Source organism: Crocodylus siamensis, chromosome 11, assembly GCF_052110815.1.
Source record: "Crocodylus siamensis isolate JL-2025a chromosome 11, ASM5211081v1, whole genome shotgun sequence".
NCBI lineage: Eukaryota > Metazoa > Chordata > Crocodylia > Crocodylidae > Crocodylus > Crocodylus siamensis.
In genome coordinates, this window is record NC_143405.1 from 30192908 (window position 1) to 30212750 (window position 19843).

The following is a 19843-nucleotide window of genomic DNA, read 5'->3' on the forward strand; positions in this document are numbered from 1 at the left end:
TAGCACACAGCTGCTGAAGCTCTGACTGGCCCTAAGCATGGATCAGGGCCAGAGTCAAACCCACACCAGCCTGCTGCACCCCCTACCCCCCAAATTTGAGTTACCCTCTGAAGCTTCTGCCCCTCCCCACCACTGCCCCCTTCCATCCTCCTTACTGCCAGGCCACAGCTTGGTTCTGACTGCCACTGGGGTCTCTCCTAGGCATGGATCACATTGAAACTCCTTCCCCTGCCCAACCAATCAGTAGCACTGACACTGCTGCATGGGCAGGCAGGAGCTCAGCTTCCACATGTGCCCTGGGAGTCCAAGCAGCAACCTAAGACAATAAGAGGGGCGAGAGGTAGACACTGGGGGGAAGAGGCAGAGACTGAGGGGGGGAGCTGGAGGGGTGCAGGTGGCAAGTGGGGCAGATGAAGGAACTGGGTGGGACAGAGGTAAAGGGACTACCTGTCCACCGCCTATCCATCTTTTCCTACTGTGGAGGGTGGAGGATTCAAGGCAACCTTCCAATACTTAGATTCCATACCTGGAAAATTATACCAAATTTGTATTTTTTCCATATGTTGTATCTAATTATTGGGGAAGTAATCTTGTATTTGGGAAATATGGTCATAATTTTGTCATATTAATAAAATAAACTCAAAAGTTGACCTCCAAGGAGAAGCCAGCAAGCTCAAGGAGAATAAAGCAATATTTGTCTTTCTTTCCTGGCTTATTTTAATCAAACCCATTAATAAAAACCAATCCATGTCTGGAGTATTAAATTATCCTGTAGATAATGAAAAGACGGCAGAGTGCAAAAAAGTGATACAGCCCAAAAAGGAGAGACATTTTATCCAACTGTCCTGAGCAAGTTAAAAGAACTCAATAAATCTCATGCCAGCCTATACACCTGTAGTCTGGCAGTTTCTCCTAAATTCTCAGTGGGTGCATCTATACATGCATATGCTTCCTGTGCAGTAAACCTTGCTAAATCACAAGTAAATTTTCTACTTGCAAATGCAAGTAGCAAATTTGCTTGTGATTACTAACTGCACAGTAGTGCTTGTGTAGATGCCTGACTGGGAGCAAATCTGCTACCAGTTAGCCAGCCAGCCAGCCAGCCACCAGGAGGCGAAAGACTGCACCCAGCAGCTGCCTGCTGCCACAAGCTCTGCCACCAGAGCCCAGGCAGAGACTATGTGCCCCTGCCACAGCAGCAAGGAGCTCCAAGTTTCCCCAGCTCTGAAACTGCTACCAGGGAGCAGGGGTTGGGAGATGATACTTTCCCCCAGGCCTTGCGTCACCATTGCAATAAGGGAGCTTGAAGATCCTTATCTCCCAGTGCCAGCGCTGTGACCATAGAGCTTGGGCTAAGAAATCCTTATCTCCCAGCATTAGCTCCACAGTTGTGGAGCTGGAAACTCCCTGCTGGCAGGGGCTGGGAAGCCTGTTCCCTGCCCAGCTGTGTTCTCGGAGCTGGATGGAGAACAGGCTGGGAAGCCTGTTCCCTGCTCAGCTCCGTGATTACGGAGTTCAGCAGGGAACAGGCTCCCCAGCCTGCTCCCCACCCAGCCCCCAACCCCTGCCTTGATCCACTAGAGGAGCAGCTGGTAGCAAGCCCCAAGCTGGGCAAGGAATCACCACCCTGGCTGGGGTTCGCTGCTAGCTGCCCCACCCGTGGATCGGGGCAGGAGACTGGCACCTGCCCCTCCCACTGCCCTGAACAGGAAAGCAGAGCTGGGAGCTCCCAGCTGCTGGGGCTAGGGGAAACTGTCCCCACCCCAGCACCAGGCAGCCCCCCAGACAGAACAGCCGCAGACTCTCCTTATGCCTGAAGAAAGGTGTTTGTGTACAAAAGCTTGAAAAGAACAATTGTTCCAACTAATCAGCTGGTCTAATAAAAGTTACCACATTTACCCAAATAATCTTGTCTGTCTTATTCTTTGTTGCGGCTTCCCTATCTTTCTGTTGTTGTTGTTTTTTTAAACATTGCTATCTACACAAGCTAGCATGTGTAGGCTTCTTTCCTTAGTTAAAACAACTTTCAAATTAGTTTATGGAAATTTACTCTCAAATAAATAAGTGAAGATTTCTCTTCATTTATAAATAACTTCCCAGAGAAGGACTAACTGCCATAGGGCATTATTAAACAATTGTTTCTAAGAACACTATAATGAAGTGCATTACTCTAAGTCATTTACTGAATAGGGGTGGAGATGCACTTCAAAATCAAATTAGGGATCAGATGAACAGTGCCTGAAAGATAGTTTAAATGAGAATTTACAGTTTATTCTGCAACAAAAACAAATAAACAGTAAAGAGTGTTATTGAAAAAAATTCATAGAATAATAGTATCCTAGGATTGGAAGGGACCTCCAGAATCATTGGGTCCAGCTCCCTGCACAAATACAGGAAGGTTGTTCCTATTTTGCAGTAGAGTGAATATAATTAGCTGAAAAAAAAGAAAAATTTACCTTTTTTGAAGAAAGATAAATAACTCATGAAAAAAAAAATCAACAAGAAACTCTTAGGGTAAAATTCTAACAAGAGTCCCATTTCCCCTATTACATGCAACCTGCAAAATATCACTTAGTTATTTTTATTCAGTGATACTACAGTAGTTCCTGTAAGCCCCACTGGGACCCTATGTTCTGGTGGGATTAATGGAATTAATGAAACAACACCTAAATTAAAGAATATACAAGAAAAATCATTAGTTTTCATGCACATTAAATAGTACTCCTACCTTCATTACTACCTACTTTTTAGATATAGTGAAATCCAAAACACAAAATTGAATTCCCACAAATCTGAATAGAAATTATGTGCATGGATAAAGGCAAAACTGAGCTGAGACTATGTATCAGGTCTAGATTTAATTGTATTTTGATAGTAAACAGAAGTTGTAAAGAGGCTTTTTGTCTTTTTCATTCAAAACACTTTCATAACCAATTTTTATTGATGCTATGAAAGAAAATGTAGAAGTACAAGTGAAGTAACTTTTCAATACCTTTAAGAGAGAATTTGGTAATGACATATTTACTGGGGGGTTTTTTTTACTTACCATAGGCCACAGGAGTTAGCTTCAAGACCGTATGCAGTGGGCACTTGAGGTAAGGCAGCTGTTCTGAGAAATTACAAAACAAAAATACATATGTAATACAGAGTACAAACAAACCATTTAAAAACTTCTCTTTCAAAGTGACACTGAAGCCTATATATCTTTTTGCTAAGCAAGTGATACCACACCAACTGATATGGAGGGCAGAGAAGCAAACATGTATCTTCAAAGACAGAAGTTGGATGTAATTACTTAACAGGCATGCAGAAATAAAAGTTGGTCAAGTATGAAAAATTGCACTTGTTTACTCACCCGACCACAGCAACCATGAATTAATCACCATGGTAAAGACAAGCAAAAAGCTTCTGTACCTGGGCTAGTGTGCTTTCAGGACAGTTTGCCAAGGTAAAGTAGACCCATTAGACTGAAACAGCAAGATCAATTAAAAGCACGTACCTGCTGGTTTGTCAAGAAAGTAAGCAAGCAAACACCGCATAACAGCTTGGTGACATATAACGAGCACATTTTCCTGCCTTTCCAGCTCCATAATTACCGGCTCTAGTCGTTGAACAAGGTCTTCATAAGACTGGAAAACATTAGCATATCTAGAAATTAGAAGCCAACTTAAAACATAAATAACTGCAAAGTTTTAAAAAATGATAAGAGCCAACATCGGACAAGACTTGATATTGACTAGCAAAAAGGTTTAAGATAACCAATCCTACATCTCAGAAAGCAATAGCAGGAAACAAGAGGCCTCTATTTCTGCAGCACACTGAAAAAATAAAAAATAAAATATTTCATAAAGAAATTGACTTGTGATCTGGAATCCAACTATCATTTTACTGTGTCTTAAGTATAAGAGCATAAGACCTGCTATTTACTGGGTCAGACCATAGGTCCATCTTGCCCAGTATCCTGTGTCTCACAGTGGCAGATGCTGAAAGAGACAGTGAACCGGGTATGACAGGGCGTTTTCCCCCCACTGTTCCTCTCTCACTTGCAGCCCCCAGCATTTAAGAGCTAGGAAGTTCTAATTCAGAACCTATATCTTTATTTCTCATGCTCAACAGCTACTGATGCCCTTTTCCTTCAAGATCAGGGTATTGCAAAGTTTGAGTGGGTTAGCAGGTTAGCTTTTGAAGTGTACAGTATTTGCTGGAAGGAAAGCAACCTATCTGACCATAGACTTGTCCTAACACCCACACAAAACTAAGAGTTGCAAGTAATGATCATGGCAGCCACTGGAGTAGCAAAATAAAAATCAGAACAACATAAAAAGCCTTCAAAAGCAATTTCTAAATATGGGTCTTGTTCTGTTTTGGTTTTTTGTTGTTGTTTTGGTTTTTTTAACTTCCTACCACGACCAAATTGTGACTGAATCCTATGTATGTGGGTTTTTAAACATGTAGTCAAGTCCATGGGTCAGTAACTTGCAGCCTGTAGAAAAATTTGACATGGTCCACCAAGCTAGGGCAAGGGCAGTGGCAGCCTATATTATGACCAGGCTGTGTTAATTCAGCCTGCCATTCCTTAAAGGTTGCCATGCCTTCTTGTAGTTGAAGAGACGTGTGCTTAAGCTAAACAGAATCTAAAAGCTGTTTAAGTAGTCCTTCCATCTGGAAAATGAAAAAAAAAACACTATGACCTTTTTCACCTTCAGGGAAGATATTTTTTCCCCATCCTAGCAAGCATCTCAAGGACTTAAGGAAATATTGAGATACATTAACTTAAGGAACAGGAAAAAAAGTGAAAAACATAGCATACCTCTCCTTTAGGGTATCTGTATCTGTATTTGTCTTGGTCTCTCAAAGCAAATTCAAGTGGATAGTTTTCCTGTATTTCTTCATATGTCATTTCTTCGCACACTCCCTAAAAGTAATGAAAATAAAAGGTACACTATATGCATAGGACTTAGGACCAACAGACAATAAGAGATCTCAATATCCCAAACACACAACAAAAATAAATATAACACCGTCTTAACTAATTTGAGAATCAAAATATAAGAAAAAGAACATTTCCACTCAATGAACATGACTTTAGACTAGGAAACCAAAAACCAAGGCTCACTGTTAGAACTCCTCAAAGATTTGCTACGTTTATAAGGTTGCAACCTCTGACTACAACAGTTTACCTACCTAAAATAGGAAGATACTGCTTTCTTACCAAAACCCAGAGATGTACATGTGAAAAGTGCCAAAAACAAACAAAACAGTTTTTTAGGTTAAATGCCCTCCTGAAATTTTGGACACAGAATACTTTACAGCATCCCTTTAATCATATAAATGGCCAAAAAATTAATTAATTAGGGCACCGTTTACTAAAAAATTTATCACTGTTAACAGGGATAAGCAACAAGCCAACTTTCAGAACCATTAATATTCTTACTTTCTTATCTATAAAAGATTAATTATTACACTATAAATTAATTTCTCTTCTGACAAAACAAAACTGGTTACTTGGCTGTTTATAAAAGGAAAACTTACTGCATCTATTTCATTCAAAACCTTCCACTGCTCATAAGGCACTCCCAATGCCTCTGCAGTCTGAATTGTCCTTTTCATCTGACTGGTCCAAACTTTCAGATCCTTGATATTTTGCTCATTAATGAACCGTGCCAAGACCTTTGCAAACTGAAAAAAAAACCCAGAAATTAGATGAGAGATCAGAGCCAATACATTGTCCTCAAGCTGGAACCCAAATAGGCTCTCATTTGTGTGAGCTCATTATGTTCTTTCAAAAAGGCAGCACAAAGGCTTTGAGAGCAACCATTTCTGTTTAGCAAGGAAAATTAAAAAGGGTATTTTCTACAAATTCCCATTTCAGTTCCAATTCCGCTTCCCTTTCAACCTTTATGTTGCGATATTTTAAGTACACACTCACTGATGCAGGATTTACATAGATCTAAACAGAAACTTAATTTTAAAGACTCTCTGAAAACCACTCAGAATGATATATTAAATAAAGGTCTACAAGAATGAATGAAAACCAAAACTAGAATTGAGAGTATGAACAAATGCATATTTTAGGGGAGTTGCAGCTACTGCCTGTAGCAGCTGCAATACCCTGCAGAGCAGGGGTGGCCAACCAGTGGAATGCATGCCACAGGCAGCCTGTCTGTGCGGCACACAGCAAGATCAGGGAGCGAACAGGAAGGACAGCAGTCGATATGGAAGGAAGCAGAAAGCAAAGCAGCTGAGGCAGAGAAAACAGGGCGGGAGCAGAAAGCAGAGCAACAGATCAGTCAGCAGAAAGGGACTGGAGGGGCATACAGGGAGGATACCAGACTAATCTGTGGCACACTTGCCAAAAAGGTTGGCCCCTACTGCTGTACAGATAAAAAGTTAGCGAAGATCCCAAATGAAGCAGGGTTAAAGTAGGAAATATTTTGATACACTTGTACACTTGCATGATTCTGTAGCAATACAACTATTGCATCTGTCTGCACTATCACCCAATTACTGTACAAAATTCTGTCAACTCGGCCTTCTCTTATTCATTTACATGTCATTAGTGTCATGGTAAGAGAAATAATTTGTCAGCATTATTTTCCTTCCTCTCTTTCAATAAATATGTAAAGGCAACACCCTCCACACCCAGGAAACTCTGAGGCTTTTAAATAGAAAAATACTTACTTCTTTCCCCCTTATGGATAGTCCAGGGTCTCCTCCTATTCGCCCTTTCAGATTCAGTTCACTTTCTCCATGTCGACAGAGGTAGATTGAGCGAGGCGTTACATGAATATTCATGAGGTAGTACACAATCCGGCTCTGGATATGATCCATTACTCTATTCACAAGGTAACTCCTTCCAACATCCATAATTTTAATATAAGATAGATCTCTTTCAGAAGAAATTAAAAAAAGGCCTGTGAGATTTCAGTTTCTTTTTTCCTTGATCCCATGCCAAGTCCTCCTTCCTTCCTATCAGGGTGTCCAGACTGTGGAATAAACTCCCTTCCAGAGGTGGTACAGTCACCTAACCTGGCAGTTTTCAAGACTGGACAGTCACCTTGCTGGGGTCATGTGAGCCTAGTTGTCTTCCTGCCTAGAGCGGGAGGAATGGACCTGATGACCTGTAAGGTCCCTTCCAGCCCCTAACAATCTACAAATCCATGAATCCAACACACCCCAAAAAGATAGCTGCTGAAGAGACCACAGATTGCGGAAATTTTCAGAACATAAAATATTGAATAATGAGGGTTAATCTGCAAAGGGTTGAGAAACAGCAGTTGAGCACTGAACTCAAAACTTTTTTTCAGATTTAAAACTCATCTCCCCTTATGTCACTTACATTGTACCCACTTCACTTGCATGCCTTTAGGGAAGGAGACTTAGATAGTCAATGCTGCATGAGAAATTTTCAGTAATGCAGCAAATCTAACACCATTCTGCCATTCAGGTAGCCAGCTGTGGTCTGGCAATCAGAAGTCTGGTTCAGAAAGGGCTAGAGTTCTGTGACCCTTCAAAAAAAGGATGTCATGAGGACGGTTATGGAGCAAAGTTTTTCTCCCTCTTTTATTGCAACAGTAATACCCTCCCATTCAATGTCAACCCTCTTGTAAATGGACAGGGTACAATCTGGTTCTTATTGCATAGTTCTCTCCTTCTCTACATACATTTTTTTATCAACTCAGCTAACACCTCTAACCAGAATTCAGCTTAGGAAAATATAACAAAGCCTGTTTGGTTTTATGCATTTATGAAGACACCCCACTATAAATACAGATGGAAAAGAACTAACACCATGATTTGACCTTAGAAAAAGGTTCTCTGGAGTTAATCATTTCTGACATACACAGGCAAAAGTGTCATGGCCATCACAGAGATAGTACACATGAATTAATCTGACTGAAACAGCTATCCAGTGCTTACAGTTAATTACACTAAAATGTTTTCTGTATAGCAGTGCTCGCAAAATGGAGATTGAGAAATGTATTCATGGGACAAGAACAGCATAAACCCTGGATGGATAGACTCAGTACTGTCTTCAGATGTACTGTAACAAAAAAAAAAATATTTGAATCACAGGGTCTTATCTATTTCCAAATCTTAAAAATTGGGCTACAGATGAATGGCATTAGTGAGAAATGACAATGAACCTATTCTCTTAAATAGTTTAAGCCTTGTCTACTGTCCAATTGCAAATGTGACCCACCTAACTATTTTGGAATAATTCCCTCCTCTGCATACTAATCTCAAAATATACTTTGGCTGTGGACAAATGAACAAATTACAGCAAGTTAATAGTGGGGGAAAGTTTTACCATGGAGCAGTTGTTGATGCACAGTAAATATCTGTGTATCTGCACTTACCTCATGAAAAAAGATAACCATGATAATTAAGGCCTTTTTATTACAAGGTAAAATTAGCTTTCTCTTAAGGAAGAAGATGGCCATTTGCTGCACATCAGCCCTCCACAGTAAATACCTCTCCCTTTAAAACTCATTTTAATTTTTTCATTTGGCCATGAAATTCAACTCTCAAAAGCTGGACAATTCAGGAGACTTATTCCAGAATAACTATGTGGCTCAAGTGATATAACGAGCCCATTTCTAAATTGCTGGCATACTGAACAAGACAAAAAGAAAATGTTCACAGAATTCCATATGAAGGAAATGACACTCTCCTTAATCAATGTAATGAGATAAAATGGTGGTTAAAACAGTATTACCCTACCACTCACTTGTCTAGAGTTTCATCTAATGTCTCATAGGAGTTCTTGTAGCACTCTATTCTTTTCATGAAATCTTCTGTAGCTTCATCATTACTACAATCAATATAATCAGGACTGCCAAGTTTCACTTGCTATTTAAAAGATGAAATAATATTAATTAGCATGAATATATGTAGATGAAAAAACAAATTAAAAGGATACTTCTTGTACAATGGGAGTTGTTTATTTTTGCTTTTAGAAATTCTATTAAAATAATGTCACTTGAGGAAAGCCCATTTAAAAAAGGTAAAAAAAAAAATCTAAACACAAGTAACATGGAGAATCTCCCACCTGCTGAATTATTTTCCTCTGAACATGCAAAGACACGGCTCTAAGTGCATCCATACACCAGCTCCAAGCTGGGGAAAGGTTTTAATTAAAGTGGCTCTGAGAGCCGCTCCAATTAAAGTGCCTGCGGTATCATGTGTATTCAGTGTCCCACATTTCAAAATGGCAGGAGGGGGACTTTAACTAAAGCTCGTTCAATGAGCTTTAGTTAAAGTACCCCTGTCACCATTTTGAAACACAGGGACGAGAGACGCTGAATACACGACGCAGAGGCTCTGCTGAAGCACGCCAATTAGCATGCTCCAGCAGACTTGATTAAGTCTGCTCTGATGTGTGCTAATTAGCACACGTTGGAGCAGAGGTCCATCATGTGCATAGGTGCCCCAAATGATAGCGGCGCACCAATACATTGGTCCATATTGTATCAGCGCCGATAAAAGAAATTTGACATAAAAATTGGCAGTCGTTTTTTTTTCAGCTGATGTGGCCAATAATGTTACCAATAAATGCCATTTGCATGTGCACAGCCACAGCATGCATGGGACAAGGAGCAGAGCTTGGCAGCTTGGAGAGCAGCATCTGGCTGGTAAGTCTGTTGGCATAAAGGGGTGGGGGAAGGAAAGGGACATGGTGGGCAGATCGAGGCTTCTGCAGTGAGGGAGGGAGTGGGGCTGGGGCAGGTAGTGCCCAGCCAAGATGGGGTGTGGGATGGAGCTGCGAGTGGCTCATCCAGAGGGCATAGAAAGGTGGACAAGCAGTTTCTGCCACTGCGCACACCCCCAAGTGAGACACAGAGGGTATGTGCCCCTCTGATCTGTGCGTGGGTTGAGGGTGGGCTGGAGCCAGGGGTGGTGCCAGGCTCCCCGGCAGGGGTTTGGGCTGGGGTTATAGGCAGTAACTCCAACATCCCACAAAATTCGCTGTAGCCCCCTAGACCTCCTCCCAGCACCACCACCTGCTCAGCCTGAGTGCAGCCCCAGCCCATCCTCTTCCAGTAAGAACCTGACAATGCCCCCAGTTCCAGCCTGCAGCAGCAACCTGCCCTCACCCCACGCACAGATCCAGGGGGCATATGTCCTCCCCACCCCGTGCCTCTTCCAGAGGTTCATGCAGTGGCAGGAGCCGCCCTACCACTCCCCCTTCCTGCACACTCCTGGACATGCCACTCACAGCTCCATCCCATGCCCCACTGGCTGTGCCCCTGCCCCAGTCCCACTCCCTACCTCACCATGGGGGCCTCTATCTGGTCCCCCCCAACACCTCCTTCCCTCCAACAGACTAACCAGCCAGACGCTGCTCTCCAAGCTGCTGGGCTTGCATATCGGAACAGTATCAACCGATATGGCTCATTAATAATCGGCCATCGGCATCAGCCCAGAAAATCTTTATCAGTGCACCCCTACTAAATGAATGCCTTTAAAAGACCTTCTTATTCCAAAGTTCAGTAAGACAGTGTAAAAAGAGAAAGAAAAGGAGACCAAATGCAAGATAATGTTAAAAAATATATTTCATTACATGGCTGATTTTTTTAAAACTGAAGACTTCAAACAGTTTATGCCCACTCCTATACTCACCACAATGTTTGCGGCAATGACCTCTGGATCTACGCACACTGACTCAACAAAGAAAGTCTCCAAACCAAACAGGAAATCATGCAAAGGAGGAAGGAAGAAAGAATATGCATAAGTATTCTGTCTAGTGATATAGACAGTGCATATGCACATACACACTTTCCAGCAACTTGCATATTATTACATATGTAATAGTAAGTATAGTACAGTTCAAACATTCCTACATTCATTAAGAATTCAAACGTACAAAGTACTAAGTGTTCCCCAGGCCCATTCAGAGTTGAGGGGCCTTTATATTTTGTGGCATCTGACTCCCTATTTTTTTTTCCAAAAACTCTTAAGTAATAAGATACGTGATAAGAAAAATTTAGGTTGGCCAAGAAGCTTAAATAAAGTGGATATGAATTCAATGTTCTTAACAGCAATTAATACCTTTGCAACAAAAGCATTTTAGAGTTAAGATCTGCTCTAAGCAATACATAAACTCTTGTATACAATAGACATGTGTTATTCTCTTTATGAAGAAGATATGGTTGTAAGCAAGAAAGATGACTAAGAAACCACTAAATGCAGGAAAAAAATCTACACAAAGGAGTGCTGGAGTGACATTGTGGCTGTGATAGTCCAGGAACCCCTCTACATTTGCAGGTAAAGGCGCAACAGGATCCAGTGTGTGATCCACACAATCATTCTTCTCATCACAGACAGGCATGACAGGAGGCACAACTGTATGATTGTGCATTAGATCCCATGATGCCTTATCACTGGTGCATGGGGAGCTTGGGATCATGATCCTTGGCTCTTCCTGCACTGGTTCCCACAGCTGAGAATCCCATGCTTCACGAGGCTCAGAAAAGCAGCAGCATCCTTCCCACTAACCCCACTGTGAGCCCTGCAGCTGAAAAAGTTGCCTCCACTGTGAGCCCCACAGCCAAGGAGGCTCACAGGCAGGAAAGCATTCTCCCTGCTGCAAGCCCCACAACTGATAACACTGCCACCATTGCAAGCCTTGTTAGCTGTGGGACTGGCACTGGTTGGTGCACCCCTGTGGCAAGGAGCTCCTTAGCAGATGGAGCTCCCAGCCGTAGAGGAGCATCAGTCAGTGCTGGCTACTCCTCCTTCCCCAGCCCCTCTTCAAGCAGATAAGCACCATAATAAATAAATTAGTTTTCGAAATCAGTTGCCACTCAATTCACAAAAGTTATGGAGAGGTGCTTCAAGTCAAAAAGACTGAGAACCACTGGCTTAAGCAGCACAATCTAGGACCATCTAATAGAGCCACAGCATAAAAGAGAAGCAAAGTAATTGAGAACAGTTTAACTTGGAGAGCAATAAGGGAAGGAAAAGAAAACACCACCCACCTTATTCTGAATTCATCAGATAAACTATACTAGAACTCTAATAGAAAATATGCTATCAGAATATAGAACAGCTCTTTTCACAGCATAGATATAGCGTAGAGGCCAAAAACATATTTTTCCCAATCAGATTCATAACTTGAGCTTTCTAACTTCTGACTCACCTTATATCCATTCTCCTCACCAAATTTGTAAATAGTTTCTCTGCGTTCTCGAGTTGTATTTGTAGCATCGAAAACCTATGACAAATTATAGAAAAATTAATATCACAGTTAAATATTGCCATCACCTAAGGACAAAGTCCTTTGTTATAATCACACCACTACCATCACCATCAGGTTCCAAGCCACTGCTTAAACTAGATGCTAGTCAAAGGAATTCTGAAAAAGAATTTGGTACAAAAACAGTCTAATTCATTTCTAGAGAAAAAAGAAAGGGATTTTGAAAAGTATCTGACTCAACCCCCCAAATATTTGAAAACAGGTACCTCAATAATAAAATCTTTAAAGAAAAAAAAACAACAAAGTCTATAAGATGCCTGTACCGTTCTCCTGCATGTATGCCACATACCTCTCACATATTTCAATTAATGCATACACCCTGCTCTTGTTAAAATAGACAGAAAAGACAGACAATCTTTTCCTACATGTTTGGGTCTTTAAGGCAGTATAGGAAAGCTAAGATATAAAAGCCTTCATTATTGAATGTGATTATTTAAAAGGAAAAAAAACACAGTAAAGAGTGGCTCTAGCAGCAAAAAAAGGGGGTGCAAATACTCAGTTTTTTATACTAGAAAAACAAAGCCAAGAGGTTTCTTGTATTACTGTTCATGAATACAGTAACTGAACATATGCACATTATATGCCTTGTATGACAGGAAAGTAAATATAAAACTCCTTCAGCCAGTCATATTTGAAGCCTAGTTGAGCCAGCTTTCATGATTACTGATACTTTAGACTGCATTTAGCTACTTTTTTTTCTAAACTGGAACACAGGAAATTAAGTCTTTTAACTAGCATTTCTGTTTCAAAACTGTGCACAATGGGACAAAAACATTCTCTGTACCATTTTATTTTACTTTTTTGAATTCTGAATACTGAGGAGGAAAGATTTTGAATGCACCGGCAATGGAATGCTATGTACTGGAGGGGAAGTGCATTCTGAGTGTGAGAGATTTGAGAGAGAAATTCTTTTCTTATTTCTACCTTATAGAGCAGCAAAGATTTATATGACAGTAATAAATTACTATAACATCAGTCAACATAAATATCTACAGATACCTGCACTCTGAGCTCAGAGACTGAATTTTGTAATGAATTTGTGTTACACATTTAGATATTCACATATAATGGGGAAAAAATGTGTTGGAAGATAAACATGCACTTTAGTTTATACTCCACTATTATGTTAGTTCAAACAGTAAGTATACAGTAGATTACAGCAAATTAATTGAAAACAGAAAAACTGTCCAAAACTTGAAAGTCAGACTTGTAAAACAGGCATTTACTTATGAGCTGGCATTTCATTAATAAATACCTATAAGCATTCTAACAGATTATGGAAGATGCATCAAGCCCCAAAGTATGGCTAAGTATAGTAAACTGCTCATCTAAGTAACTCATTAAGACCCCTGGCAGACATTCAGCTAAGGGCACCATGGGATCTGATGCGCGATCCTAACCACCATGCTTCCTCCCATGTTGCACATGCATGGCAAGAGGTGCAATTGTGGGATCTGGAATCAGACCCCCATCACACCATATTGCCCTTCCAGGGGGAGCCTGGACTCATGATCCTGATCTTCCCCTAAAACCACAATTATGGAAACAGTCAACTGATCCCTGCTCCCATCCCTATGAACATAGAGTCAAGGGCTCTGATGCACCCCTGAAGCTGGGAGCACAGATCAGATGATTACCACACCCAGCTTCCAGGACACATGGGAGCAGCAGCTGATCTGGGCTCCCAGTTTCCAGGGCCAGCAAATCCCTTGACTGTGCTGTGCAGCAGACTGGGAGCACAGATCACTTGATCTGTGCTCCCACCCTCTGGGGCGTAACTGGAATCAAAGTCTCCTCTACACCCTGGAGGCTGGGAGCAGCAGTCAGCTGATCGGTACTCCCAGCCTCACGGACACATAAGAGCCAAGGGATGCCATGTGCTCTCAAAGAAGAGCCTCAATCAACTTGGCCACATACAATTTAAGGTCTGATGGGAACCAGCCACAAAGTTATTACACGTATTTTGTGTAATAACTTTGTGACTTATTTCTTGTGTTGTCATGACATTAATGTGTGGCCAGGTTACTACTTAAGACAGGGGTGGGCAAAATACGGCCCACCCACGAGGCCATTCTATCCAGCCTGTGGGGCCCCTAAAAAATGTAGAAAATTAGTATTTCTCTGCCCTCAGTTCCTGTCAAAAATGACAGGAACCAAAGGCAGTAGGACCCAGGGGAAGCCCAGCGGGCTTCAACAACAGCAGGGCCCAGCTGGAAGCCCCTACCGGGCTTCTGGCCTGGGAGCACGTGGCTGCCCCGTGCTGGAACCGCAGGTAAGTGTGGGGGGAGAAGGGCAGGGGAGAGCCCGGACAGGGAAGGAGCGTAGGGGGTAGGAGAAGTGGCCCCTCCCCCGCCCCATGCTGCAGCTGCTCGCAGCCCACATTGGGCTGCCTGTGCCTGCACTGGGCAGCCCCGCAGGCTGCAAGCAGCTGCAGCAGGGAAAGCCAGCCATGGGGTGGGGGAGGGACCGCTTCTTCCCCCCGCCACACTCAGCTTTTCCCTGGGCTTCTTCCCTGCACATAGAAAAGTGGCCCCTTGCCTGCCCCCTGGCCAGTGCTCTGTGCTGCAGGTGCTCACAGCCCACGCAGGGCTATCGGGGGCAGGCACAGGCAGCCCCAGGCAGGCTCCAAGCGGCTGCAGCGTGGGGCACCAGGCATGGGGCGGACGAGGAGATGCTTCCCCCCACACTGCTCAGCACCAGCTTGTAACCCGGCCTCGCTGCAAAGCTGGCAGTGGAGCCAGGTTACAAGCTGGTGCTGAGAGTGGGGAAAAGCAGCCCCTTGCTTGCCCTGTGGCCGGTGCCCCATGCTGCAGCTGCTTGCAGCCCACATGGGGCTGCCTGTGCCTCCTCCAGACATCCCCTGCGTGGGCTGCGAGCAGCTGCAGTAGGGAGCACCGGCCATGGGGTCGGTGAGGGGATGCTCTTCCCTGCACTCAGCACCAGCTTTTTCCCTGATGGCAAGCAGGGGGTCAGGGCTGTGCACTGCCCCCCGCTTGTACCGTGGAGCTGGGGGACACTGGGTGTGAGTGGGTGGGGAGCCAGTGGGAGCACAGGGCCCGCACCAGCACCCCGGAGCCAGTGCCAGCGGGGCCCAGAGCAGAGTGGCAGGAGCGTGGGGTCCCATCCAGCAAGGGCTCTATGGAGCCGGACCAGCTCCCTCCTCTCCCTGCTGGTGCACCCCAGCCCGGTTCCGCAGACCCCTGCTAGCCTGTGCCCCACTGGTGCCGGCCCTGGGAGATTGCTCCCAAGACATTGGTCCCAAGATGGTGACTAGGGGGCAGGGCTACCTATGTGGCCCTCCTTAGCCTGTGAAAACTGGGTAAGCGGCCCGCCACCCAAAATAATTGCCCGACCCTGACTTAAGATGTGATTAACTAGTTAATTACATCTTAAATGTAATGTCTGCCAGGGGCCTAAAATACAGAGTGACAACTGCACCCATAAACACAAGCTCTAAAATAAAAGTTCAAATTAGACACAGAAACTTAAATGCCCAGAGGTAACAGAATTAAAGTGTCATTTGATAAAGGACTAATGTTTCACATCCTTCAGCATTACAGGAACAGGGACACTCAACAACCACATTTAACACAAGCAACTCAATTGTGAAGAACCACACCAGAATTTTAGTGTAAAGTACACTGATCTGTAGGCTGGAGCCTTATGCTTTTAATTTTCCACTCACAGTTATCATAATTTTAATCCAACATATACCGTCACTGACTAGAACTGATAGCTAAATTAAAAATATTTATGTGAAACACCAAATGACATACTGTGTATGGTTCACTGAATTTTATTCTCACAAATGAAAAAAGGTTCTCAGCAATTCTACTTCCTTCCTTCCTCTTCCTCATGGGATTTTTTAGAAAGTCATTAATACTAGTATCAAAGATTTTTTAAACAAACCTTTATTTTGTCTTAAATTGGATTGGGTTACAAAAAAATAGATTTGGGTACATCTACATCATGAACAACTTGCATGCATGCAACAGCCTGTTAGCAAAAAAAAGGACAGACAGCTTTCCTTAGCACCATCAAAAACTGGTTGATGTTGGAATTCACTTGGATATTTCCAAAGGAGGCTGTTCCAGATATACTTATCATGAAACTATAAGGTTTTCCTTCACATAAAAACCACCGAAGCAGTAAGATAAGTCCACTTTACATTTACAAAGAAAACTTAAGACAATTCTTATCATGTGTAGGTGGGGAGAAAACTCACAGCTACATGTCCATTTTCTTCACTGAGGTACTTTTGGACATCATTCAGCGCTGTTAAGGCACACTGTCTTAAAGGGAAAAAGATAATTCAAGTCACATAACACTTTAAACTGATTTAGAATTATACGTAGTACTCACATCATTCTTAGCTTAGTCTAAATACAATGGAAACATTCATCAGCCAGCTATATGAGCCTAACAACCAAGTCCTAGTCCCACTTTACAGGAGAAGAATTGGCAAAAAATGGTGAACTGACTCACAAGGCAATAGGTCACGGTCATACAACATCATCTAAAACCAAACAAAAACCAAAAGACAGAACCTTTCAGGCAACTCAACACATTATACAATATCAACACATAATGTGTAGTATCTTGTACCGCCCAGTCTGCAATCCTGAAAGAACTTTCAATGATCCAGAACCATATAATAAAATCACCACTTTCACTGAAACGTTCTCACTTGATTCATGGGCAGTTGATGCTAAATTTACCTTTCTAGTAAGAAACATGGTATCTTCAGTACTTTGAATTGTAACCTTATTTTCTTAAAATGAATGAGTGCAGAAACCAGAATATCTATACATATTTTTCTACTTATTCTGTTTTGGATTTCTATACTAAGGTTTCTTGTGGTTATTTTCCTGTTTTCATTGTACAACTCCCACTTGGTCTTAAATTTAGCTTTGTACATTCTTTTACGTGGAAAATCAATTCACCACTGCAACAGACTCACTGAGACAATATAAAAGAGATGGCTAGAAATTTTAACACATTTCAGTTAAAATTAATGAAAAATACTCATGCAAGTTCCCTACTCCATTTCTTCTTCTTTTTAATAACTCTAGTAATGAACTTCAAATTAAGATATCTAGTCCCTAAATAGTCTCAGGATGTCTGTCTACTCTTTGTGAAGGGAAACATGCATCCACCAACAAGTGAACCACACCCATATTTACTTCATATTAAATGTCAGGTGTAATCACTTTTAATAAAAATGAAATAAAATTATATTTGGTAGTTATTAAACAAGTTGTGTTTAAATCACCATTTTGCTCAGTACCCTTTAACATACCTTACTGGAATAACATACCATCTATTTTAGTTTTGGCACTGAAATGTGTAGTTTTCCTAGTATAAAACCTATAACATAATCTTGGTAAAGGCTTTGTCATACAAGGAAGGCTTTTTATATCAAACAAGTTTATATTTACAAAAAAATAGCGATTCAGTAATAGGTGTTAGGAACTTGGGTAGATCAATCAGATCTTCACTAACTTAAACATATCTCCTTTTTGGTCACAATAAGCATGGCAGATTGGATCATATGGTTTATCTGGTACTGTGATCCCAACCATATAACCTAACAAATGCTATGCTGATGCATTAAGCTTAATTTTAACTCTAAGCAAAAGATAGAGATTTCTGGGATTAATTAAATCCATTTTCTATTTTGTGTCAATAATATCTAAGGCAGTGGTGCCCAACTGAGGTCCAGCAAGAACCTGCCAGGAATGCCATGACACTACCACAGGGTGGAACTGCCCCAAGTGCTTCTGTTTTCAGGAGCCATGTCACAGCCAAACTGAGAAGCAGCTGCACCACAAAGCCACGTCTGTCTGCATTACATTATTCAGACAGCCAATCTGATCCTGCTGCAATTCCTCCTGGTTCAGTTCCAACGTACCTCCTGAAAATAGAGGCACGTGAGGCAGTTCTACCTGGTGGCACTGCATCCAACACCATACTGCTGCCACTATGGGGTAAAATTTCCGCATATATGCCCATTTTTCAGGAGGTGCACGGGAGCCAAACCAGGAAGGGATGCAGCAGAATTGGTGTACCTGCCTGCATAATGGAATGCAGGCATCATGTCTTTCTCCTGCAGCCATTTCTCAGTTCAACTCCACAATGTCTCCTGAAAAAGTGTGTGGGACAGTCCCACCTGCCCTGTGTGCCTCCGTTTCTGGAAGATGCCACGAAGGATCAAACCCAGCAGAGTTGTGGCAAGTACATGTGTTCCTACCACATATATATTTATGATGTTTTCATATTAGCTTTTTTAATAGGGTGCCATTAAATTCTGAAAAGTTTTGGAGAGATACTTGGGTCTAAAAAGGTTAAGAACTACTGGCCTACAGAGCTCATCTATAAATTGCTCTTTTCTTAATAATATTGCTTCTTGCAAGGAACATACAGAATCCTTAAATTAATTAAGCGTGAAGGGCAAAAAAAGATAAAAATTTCATATATAAGATTTTACATAGTAATTGTAAATTCATGGTTTTGATCAGCTCTCTCTTCCTAATACAGGGGCATAGCAAACAAGGAAGTTTACTTATGCAATTAACCAGCAGGCTCAACTGCTTGCATGAAGGAAATGATTCTCACCTATTCAGGCAAAGGTAGCGTCAGAGTACCCACAGGAATATTTCAAAGATACTTCAATCTAGATGATAACAATTCTAAAATGTCAAGTAAATCTTGTACATCTTTTCTGATTCTTTATGGTTGGTCCAAAACATTTTTAGCACTTTTGTAAGGGTGGAAAGTGGACAGCATTTTGAACCTTGGAAAGGTCAAAAACTGTCTATTCCATTTGTATCAGAGGTCTTCTTGCAGCATCAGTGAACTGAAAGAGTAGCACTCAGTCTGCTGAAGGGCCAGAGGTGAGGAGTAAAAAAATCATTCTTTTTACATTGTTTTTAAGGGCCTGAGTTTAAAGTGGATGTATTTAAATTAAAAATCACACCAAGTTAAGCACTTTAATTAAAGTCACTTCTCTAGCCCCTCACAGATTTGCTCTCCTTGGCCTCAGATCATAATCTTAGTAATCCTACAAAGTGTTACAGGGCATTTAAAAAAAATTTAGAAATTACAGAAACTCTCAGTATACAGCAAACTTAGGATTCAGTTGGCTGGCTGGCCGAACACAGTCCAACCTACCTTCTGATTTTCAAGCCCTCTTCATTTTCTGGAAGGAAGAATTCGAAGGATTTGTATTTTTTTACCAAATCTCGACGATACTGACCAACATTAAATTCTGTGGAAAAAAGTTCATATTAGTTGGTAATAAAGATGCCTGCAACTAATAAGCACTGAAATAAAATGTTTTATAGAATCATAGAAAATCATAAAAAATTAGGGTTGGAAGGGACCTCAGGGGGTCATCTAGTCCAGTCCCCTGCTCAAAAAAACTCAGAAATAAGTTCACTAACAGGAATATTACTGTCTAATCTCCATCAAAATTAATCCTACTTCTCCATCTTTTAAAATAAAGACACATGGCTAAAGGGGAAAGTGGTGCAAAGACTCCTAGGTTTCCATAGCACCCTGGCGTGCCATGAGATCCTTTCAAGG

At 41.9% G+C, this 19843-nt stretch overlaps 1 protein-coding gene across 5 annotated transcripts in view; it reads right to left on the bottom strand.

Moving 5' to 3' along the window:
- The window catches only part of PFKFB4 (6-phosphofructo-2-kinase/fructose-2,6-biphosphatase 4), a 109232-nt gene that overhangs the window by 17883 nt on the left and 71506 nt on the right, over nucleotides 1–19843 (bottom strand). For all 5 annotated transcript variants that reach the window (XM_090022804.1, XM_090022802.1, XM_090022800.1 and 2 more), the window contains 10 exons: nucleotides 19430–19526; nucleotides 16485–16551; nucleotides 12143–12217; nucleotides 10624–10680; nucleotides 8732–8853; nucleotides 6682–6889; nucleotides 5533–5679; nucleotides 4811–4915; nucleotides 3500–3629; nucleotides 3047–3109 (listed from right to left, as the gene is read on the bottom strand). In XM_090022804.1, the coding sequence (XP_089878930.1) occupies nucleotides 3047–3109; nucleotides 3500–3629; nucleotides 4811–4915; nucleotides 5533–5679; nucleotides 6682–6889; nucleotides 8732–8853; nucleotides 10624–10680; nucleotides 12143–12217; nucleotides 16485–16551; nucleotides 19430–19526 (1071 nt within the window). The remainder of the gene's footprint in view (nucleotides 1–3046; nucleotides 3110–3499; nucleotides 3630–4810; nucleotides 4916–5532; nucleotides 5680–6681; nucleotides 6890–8731; nucleotides 8854–10623; nucleotides 10681–12142; nucleotides 12218–16484; nucleotides 16552–19429; nucleotides 19527–19843) is intronic.